Source organism: Chionomys nivalis, chromosome 22 (genome assembly GCF_950005125.1).
Source record: "Chionomys nivalis chromosome 22, mChiNiv1.1, whole genome shotgun sequence".
NCBI classification, from domain to species: Eukaryota; Metazoa; Chordata; class Mammalia; order Rodentia; family Cricetidae; genus Chionomys; species Chionomys nivalis.
This window is the reverse complement of record NC_080107.1, coordinates 43,766,797-43,775,508: the sequence shown is the minus strand read 5'-3', so window position 1 is coordinate 43,775,508 and position 8,712 is coordinate 43,766,797. Positions and strand designations below refer to the sequence as shown.

At 56.0% G+C, this 8,712-nt stretch overlaps 1 protein-coding gene across 1 annotated transcript; it reads left to right on the top strand.

Moving 5' to 3' along the window:
* Positions 1-313: 313 nt before the first annotated feature.
* On the top strand, positions 314-7,739 carry Barhl1 (BarH like homeobox 1). The gene is made up of 3 exons (XM_057755412.1): positions 314-1,560; positions 5,176-5,398; positions 6,771-7,739. Exons 1-3 carry the CDS (start codon positions 1,095-1,097, stop codon positions 7,063-7,065), a joined length of 984 nt encoding a protein of 327 aa, XP_057611395.1. The 5' UTR covers positions 314-1,094; the 3' UTR covers positions 7,066-7,739.
* The last annotated feature ends 973 nt before the right edge of the window (positions 7,740-8,712 follow it).

Below are 8,712 nucleotides of genomic sequence, written 5' to 3'. Positions count from 1 at the left end.
CCGGAGAAGGCTTTCAAGGCCGCTCATCCCAACTACAGGCCACGAAGCTGGCCCTCCTCCCAACGGCCCCTGCCCCCCTTGGCTAATCATCTTCATTAGGGGCCTCATCGCCGATCTAATGAAGGCAAACTGTGTGGAAATCGCCGGTAAACAGTTAGGTCTGCGCTGTAATTAATTCAGTGTCTCTTTTAATCAAACTGGAAAAGAATCGGGCAGCGGCTTGTGGAGCCGTGACATCACCCCCAAAATCGGCCGGAGCCAATCAGCGTCATCACTCCGGGGACACGTGGGTGAGTCCCCTTTTAAAAAAAAAACACAACACAACGAAAAAAAAAGAGAGAGAGAAACAACAACAAAAAAAGCTAGCCCCAAAGAAAAAGTGACACAAGTTTGATTTTTTTTTAAAGGAAGTGGGGGGGGGGCGAAGGCGAGCGCTGAGGACAGGTGAGGAGCTGCAGTGGGAGCCGCGGGGCGCTGTCCACGGTGCTGACGGGCCCTGCCGGGGCCGAGCGCTCACGCAGGATCTCCGGGGCCAGGTGGAGCTTCCCGATCCGCAGGCCGCGGCCGCTGTCCGCGGTGCTGAGGCCTCCAGGTGCGCTCTGTTCTGCCTGCTCGTAGCGCGGCCCCGGCCGGCCGCTATCCGCCCTGCTGACCCCTACCCTCGGCTACCGTTTGCTGGAGCAAGCGTGCGGTTTGGATTTTGCTTTTTAAAAAAGACGATCTCGATTCAGATTCCAACAGCCTCGCACTTCTTCTGTGCCAAAGGGGCCCTCAGGCCGTTCTTCTACCTTTTGGCTCTCCCCAACTTGGCGCGCCCTCCTCCCATTCCTCCCTGACACTCCCACCACCACCCCCCCTCGGCTCGGCTGCTCGGTGCGGTGCTGCAGAAGACGCATTGAACCCTTTTGGATGTAATGCGCAGAGGAGGTTGGCCCAGAGCTCCTGGGCTCCCCCAAGGCTGAACTCCGTCCAAGGTGCCCACAGGCTCCCTGCCCGCCTTCCCCATGCCAGCCCGCAGCTAGGGGCAGGGGCAGCGGCGGCTGGGGTTGGGGGTGGGTGGGGAGCTTTTGGGGAGGACAGGTCTCAGTTTGGCTATGGAAGGCTCCAATGGCTTTGGGATTGACTCCATTCTCTCCCACCGAGCGGGCAGCCCCGCCCTTCCCAAGGGGGACCCCTTGCTTGGGGACTGCCGTTCACCCCTGGAGCTAAGTCCACGCTCAGAGAGCAGCAGCGACTGCTCTTCGCCAGCCTCACCTGGAAGAGACTGTCTGGAGACCAGTACCTCGCGGCCCGGTGCTGCATCTGGCCCAGGTTTGGACTCTCACCTGCAGCCGGGGCAGCTTTCAGCCCCAGCCCAGTCGCGAACCGTCACCTCCTCCTTTCTGATCAGGGACATCCTTGCTGACTGCAAACCTCTCGCGGCCTGTGCACCCTACTCGAGCAGCGGGCAGCCTGCAGCCCCTGAGCCTGGGGGCCGCCTTGTGGCCAAGGCCGGGGAGGACTTTCGCGACAAGCTGGACAAAAGTGTCAGCAGCGCCTCGTCGGACTCTGAGTACAAAGGTAAGAAAACAAGGTGAAAACGGCGGCCGGCGGGGGGGGGGTTGTTACTAAAACGTGACATTTAAAACTGAGAACACACACTTGGGGACAGGCATGTAGTGACCTCGGGGTTCCCCCAGGCCCAGGCTGAGAGTTGGTCTTATCTCTAGACCTCTCTGTCAGCCCCAAGGTTGGACCTTGGAGCAACAAAGAGTTCAGAGTGTGTGGCCCTGAGAAGCTGAGGGGGACAGTGTGTGTAAGGGAGAGCAAGCCTGGCCAGATGTACAAAGCAAACTTTCTAAGTTCCTGACTGGGACCACAACCTCTCAACCAGGTGTGCAACAGTGCGAAGCTTCTTCGAGGACACTGTTTTGTCAGAGTGGAAGCCTGGCAGAAAATTCCTGCCAGAGCCTTCTACAGCAGGAATCTTTTAGCCTTTAATCTGAATTTCCCAGCAAGAGGAGAAAGTGGGCCTCCCCACCCATCAGGGAGTGTAGTCTGAGGCCTGAAACCTGTAGATGAAGAGATCAGTTTGAAAGAGGAACAGGCAGCCTGGCCAGCTGGCTGGCTAGACCGGGTTCTGAGGTCCGGTGGAGGGGGAAGGAGCCCACAATCCATGCAGAAGCTCTCTCTGAATGGGGTCTTACTTCAGTAGTGACCACCAGGGTGTCTTTAGGACCTACAGATTCCTGAGTGACAGGCCTGGTCACTCCCATTTCCACTTTGGGAGTCTTTGTGGTGGCTCCCTTTTCATCCTGTCTTAACTAAGGCTCCGAGGTGGTGTTTAAAAGAAAGGGGAAGGACGAGAAGAAAGAAAAAAAAGAGGAGGGGAGGGAGAAAAGAAAACGTTCTTTAGTTTTGTTTTTTATCCTTGGGCTCCACTCTGACTTTAGCTGTTATTAGGTCCAGAGGCATGAAATTCTCTCCAGGAAGACATTAGATGGCAAAGGGCCTGGGTGTCACAGGGAGCAGGGGATGGAACTCTCTGCTAGCCAGCAGGAAACTGGGGCCTGGTGGAGACTGCTCCTGGCTTTGTAGCTATTAACTCCCAAACCTCTCCCTTGAACCAATACTCTGCTATAAAGTCAGCTCCGTTGCTGCCTGCATCTCCTGGTATCCATTTGTGCTGAATTTCACAACTATTTAGTTAGGTTCACTTAATTCTTCCTCCCAACCAAGAATTCCTTTGAGGGTCATCCTGGACTCCAGACTGAAACCCCTCAGGGGTCCTAGCCCACATCTCACTTCTCTCTTCTTGCCCCAGTGGAAATGGTTAGGCCTCCTTCAAGCAGGTCATGGACCCATCATCTCTAGAAAGGCCACTGCTTCAACCACAGTGTTCAGGAAGAGGTCTAGAGGCCTCTGGGAAACTTGGCCCCAGCAGCCCCCTCACCCCTACCTGTTTAGAGCAGCAAAGAGAACTCACCTTGAAGAAAAGTATGTGAGTGAAAGGCAGATATAATGTGTCACATTGTGTGTGTGTGTGTGTATGTGTTATTCCTTACAATTCGCAACCATCTCTACCTAGCTTCATGGTTAGAGCGAAGAGCAGTCGGGTCCAGCCCTGCCTGTACGAACAGCTGCCTCCTTTTATGTTTTTGCCCCAAGCAGGATTTTGAGGAGAGATTCCATTTCGTTTAAGATAATTGGAATATCAATTTTCTTCTCCTGTCCCTGATGATATCTGAGCAGGGAGATGACAAGGGAGCCGAGAGCCGGCTGTCTACGTATCACTTAAACAGCTTCGGAGCACAGGATGCTGCAGAAAGTTCCAGCCACCTCCAGGCAGGGGCTGTTGCTTTTTGCACTTTAAACATTCTGAAGTGAAGGGGGGGGGGGCGCACAGGCAGAGCAAAGCGGTGCCGAGCGCGTTCCTCAAACAGGGGTGACTTTTGCAGAGTTAGGAAGCTGGTCTGAGAGACAGACACAGGAACCAGGAATTCGCGGCCAAGCCACAGATTACGCCAAGGACAAAATGAGGCAGGGGTGGCATGTTTCTGGCATGAAAGGTTTCTTAAACAATATTTACTGAAGTTGGAGCAGGGCTTTAGAGGGAAGGCAGGTGGCAACAGGAAACTGGCTGGAGCCCAGGTTCTTGGAGAAACCAAACCAGGGCTTCACGCCACACAGGAAGGGTCTCTAGTCCTTGGGCTCCAGACTGATGGGATGCAGGTCAAAGTCTGAGAAATGGACACAAGGTAGACAGAGTCAGAGTGAACTAGGTGAGTCCCAAAGGCCCTGGCAGAGCCAGAAAGGACTAAAGTCAAACGAAACAGCAAACAAACAAACAAACACACAAAAAACAAGTGGTTGGCCAACCCACCAGAATGAGGAATTGTTATAAGTTGTCCAAGTAATTAGGGGGTAAAGTAAGATTTCTGCGATATCAAGTTTGAGGTTTGAACAAGTACATGCTCTAGGCTTTCCAGAGAGAAAAGTTATCTTTATCCCCGAGGGTTCCGAAGCCTCCCAGCAGCGGCAGAAGGCTGAAGGCCGTCTGGGGCAGTTATTCCAGGACTCCGGTGCCGGGGAGCTGGGGCTGCAGGCTCCCTCCCTGCCGGGAAGCACGGCCTTTCCGGCTGAAAAACCTCCTCCCCAGTGGCTCAATTAACCGGATTATTGTTTCCTACAGAGAGAAATCACCTCGCATTCAGCTGAACCCTGTCATGGCAAACGCCAGGCACAATGAAACTCCCTATAAAAGAACATAAAGAAAGCAGGCGGTAGGTGGGCAGGAGCCCCAGCCCAAAGGGTCATTTTGAAAGAAGTCGACTATTCCGACCCAATCTCGCCTTAAGGCGATGGGAATGCCAGGCTCTTTCGATTAAATGTGTTTTCTGTTAAGTCAACCCCCAACGAAAGTAGAGGAAAATGAACTAATCCAGCTCTGTCCGGTCCACGGTGGACCTCAGGAGCGGGGAATAGATGTCCATTTGCCTGACCACAGGATCAGGAGGGCTGTCCACAGGATCATTACGCCTGTGGGGAGGGAGCCACAGCGGGCACAACGAAGCCCAAGCCCCGACCTCTGTGATACACGTAGCCCTTCGTGCCTAGGGACGATGTCTCCCAGTGTTTGGTGCTCGCAGATGCCCGCACCCTGCCTGCCTTCCACCCGCATAGTTCGGAGTGGCCTAGGAATCAATCCATCGCTACAGATTCCTGGCCAAACCAGGGTCGGTGAGGCATGAGCACAATTATCTGCTCTTCAGGACGATGGGGTGCTGAGGAGCGAACAGGCTTTTGTTTCTCCGTGCAGGTTTTGCTCCCAAAGGCAGAGCCCACCACCCAAACGTTTTCTTGGCCAGTGGCAGACTAGGCCAGTCTACTCTGAGGCTGACTTTCTCTTTCCCAGTGTGTGTGTGTGTGTGTGTGTGTGTGTGTGTGTGTGACTGGGGGAGAGGTTGAGTTTCTTCTGGGAGCTGCCAGCGGCTCTGCCCCCCGGGCACTTCCTAACACCATTTCCTTCTCACTCACTGTTCACACCCTTCTTCTGAGGGCAGGCTGTCCTGGCACCGACGGAGTCCCTATGAGTTTAATACTTTGGGACCCCAGAAGTCTGCGGCTTGTCGAGTGGGGAGTGGGTCACGAGGGCGCAACCACCACCGATCCCTGACGTGACCTCTGTCTCCGCAGTGAAGGAGGAGGGCGACCGCGAGATCTCCAGCTCTAGGGACAGTCCCCCTGTGCGCCTGAAAAAGCCACGAAAAGCGCGCACCGCCTTTACAGACCATCAGCTGGCGCAGCTGGAGCGTAGCTTCGAGCGGCAGAAATACCTGAGTGTTCAAGACCGCATGGAGCTGGCTGCCTCGCTCAACCTCACTGATACACAGGTCAAGACCTGGTACCAGAACCGCAGGTGAGGTTTCGCTGCAGGGCGGGGTCTGTAGGGGTCTTTTTCTGGAGCCTTAGGTCTCTCTCATTCCGTCAAAGAAGGGAAACTGAGGCTCTGAGAAAAGACCTTGCCCTAAGTCCCACAGTGAGGGGCAGAAAGAACACTAGACTGGCATCCAAGACAGGTGAACCGGCACCGAGGTTAATAGAGATTTGAGCCTTGCTCCACCCCAGCCCATGTCCCCAAGGAACAAGGCTGAGTCTGGGCTTTGAGGCCTCTGAGTTCTTCTTTAGGGAAGAGTGGCAGCCAAGTCTCCAGAAAGCAGAGAGCTCCTGAGGTCGTTGTAGTAGGGGCCAGTGGAATCCTAGCATTTATAGTCAAGAGGAGCTGGGTGAGAGAGACTGGGAAATTGATATTAGGGCACTGGTCTTGAACCTGCTTCTTAATCTCCTTCTTGGACATCCACAGGACTTAAATACATTGATAAGACACACGTGCACAGACATGTCAGTCTGCATGGTGACAGGCTCTCCCACACACTTAGCAGAGGCAGGAATGGCGCTTTCCATAAACAAGCCTCAGAACACACAGCCCCATTAATAATAAATACCGATTACGGCTTCAGGCATCAATAATTAAGGCTCGTTGCAGTAATTACACAATTATGACGACGAGTAATTATTCAGGGAGGGGAAGGGGGCTAGTGTGACTGAGCCCACCTTCTGGAATCCAGGCAGGCACGCCCAGCCTCACCCCAGGTGAGTGCAGAGGTCTCCGGCTCACTTCCTCATTTGCTCTAGGCCTCCCAACTTGGGCTAGAGGGATTTGGGACTGGCTAGCCCCAGACCTCAAACCTAGGTGGCCTGAGTGTAGGCCGAGAATAGGCCCGAGTGTAGGCAGAGCTGAGAGAGAAAGAGCGCATTCCTCCAGAGAAATTTCTGCGTGGAGTCCCCGGGGCCTCTGGAGCTACCCCTCTGAGCGGGGAGTTGGCTACCCGGTAGTCAGCTCTACCACCCTTTCCGTCGCTCCACTTTCATTAGGCCTTCCCAGGGGAATCATATCCTGAGGGTACCCCGACCTGTAAATTTGTATATGCACTTTGAAGTCAGGCAGTCTGACTTGGAGCAGGGATCTGCCTGCTACTTGCAGACCATCATGAAAACTGTCCCATGCCTCAAGGTTTTAATCTGTAAAATGGGGACAACAGTCACGGAAAGCCAGTGGAAGGGAAAATGATGCACGATTCATTTGACCTGGGCACTCTATTGTTTATTAGCAAATTAGTATGCTCCCTGTTGGACACCCTGTGGCTCTCTGTGCCAATCACTAGGAAGGAACAAGGGTTGTGGCGTGTCCTAATCCTGACACCTTCCTCTGCCTTGATTTCCGTTCCCAGGACTAAATGGAAGCGACAAACGGCCGTGGGGCTGGAGCTGCTGGCGGAGGCAGGCAATTACTCGGCGCTTCAGAGAATGTTCCCGTCGCCTTATTTCTACCCACAGAGCCTCGTTTCCAACCTGGACCCGGGTGCCGCGCTCTACCTGTACCGCGGCCCCAGCGCGCCTCCGCCTGCCCTCCAGAGACCTCTGGTGCCCCGTATCCTCATCCACGGACTCCAGGGCGCCAGCGAGCCGCCCCCGCCGCTGCCCCCGCTGCCCGGCGTCCTCCCGCGCGCCGCGCAGCCTCGGTGAGGCGCCCTCTCTCTCCAATCCGTGCTCCGGGGACCCCCAGCTCAGGCTGGGCGCGGGTCCGCACCGTCGCCCCGGGGCAGGGCAGCCCGGCTCCCCACGGTGCCGCTACCCAGTGTCTCCCACGGGGATAACTTCACTGAGGCTACCCCTTCCTCAGCTGCGTCCTCTCTCCTGGCTTCTCCACTCCCGGAGCCATTTTCACCTGCCAGATGTACATACGCGCCCCTGCCCACCTCCCACCCAACCCCAAGTCCCTGCGGGCTTCCCTAAGTACCCCCTGTTCCCTAGGCAGCAGGTAAGGGGACGCCGGCGACTGGTTCTCTCCCGTGTCCACCCTTCTTCCCGCACCTCTGTGAGACAGGGTGGGAGCGCTGTACGGAGCTTCCCTCCCAACTCCTTTATTTTCCCCGAGTCCCGGGCTGGCGGCAGAGCTGTACAGTGTGCAAAGTGTATATGAAGTTATTTATTCGTGACCCATGAGCCCGTGACAGTGTCCGTGAATCAGTGAGTCTGTGGCCTGTGCCCTCGCCGTCCCGGGTGGGGCAGGAAGGGGCCGAGAGGGCTTGCCCATGCATCCGGGCCCCCAGCCCCCCTCCCTTCCACCCAGGTCCCGGGGCAGCCAGGCCTCTTGGGTTCTCTTTTTTAAATGTGGAAATAAACTTCTTACAAATGACCAGGCGCCTGTCCGCGCTACCTTCCGTTGGTTCCCACTCAGGCCCTCTCCCACCCCATCCTTCATAAGAAACTTCAGCATCTTACACTACATTTCCTTCTATTAGCAAAAAGTAAAGTTTTGTCTCCCCCTTGCCCTGTTCTCCGGTTCCCGAGTGCTGTGGTCATGCGCAGGAGACCCCGGCTGGACTTCCAGGGGTCTCCCCGTTTCCACATCAGGCGAGCCTGTAGCTCTCGGCCTCCCCATCTGATTCGTTCCGCTTCCACATGGGGACCACGGGCGAGGCCAGCGCCTGGCCTCCCTCTGCTGCGTGTCGGGCCACGAAGCACTCACTGAGCCGACTCATCTGGCTCAGACCAGGGCGCCGGCAGCTGGTGACCGGCCCTGCGGACGCGGGGCAAACAGATGGACTCCGAGGCTGCTCCCTGTTTTCCCACCCTCCTCGGCCCGGCGCCCTCCGCTCTGGCTACCCGCAGCTCCTAGTATCTTATGCCTGGTAGGACCCCAAGGGCCTTCCCGAGATTGACGCCACGTCGAGCAACTCTTTACTCTCCATCCTCTACTCCCCGCCCTCCCCGCGCGCCCTAACCCTCGGAGAAATAGGGGCGGGGGAGAGGGCGGATCGCACCACCCGCCTTTGAGTCAGACTACAGATCACGTTCAAAGGGCCAAGGTCACCTCCTGACACCTTCGGTCTCCCAGGATGTGGGCGCAGGTGCTACCCTCCCCCACACCACCTGCAGCACACTGACTTACGAGGCGGAAGAAATGTCGGGGAGTTTGGATGCTTGCGAGCAAAGGACCCTCCCAGCATTTCTGGCCCAACTGTTGGGGAAAGAACCTGGCAATGGAGGGAGGGGCGTATTCAGAAAGCCCCCCCCCCCCAACTAGTTCGGCTACTGTTTCCTCCCCACCCCCCAACATCCTCACACCCAAGCTTTTCTTTCATGGGATGGTGGGGGTATTATTCTAAT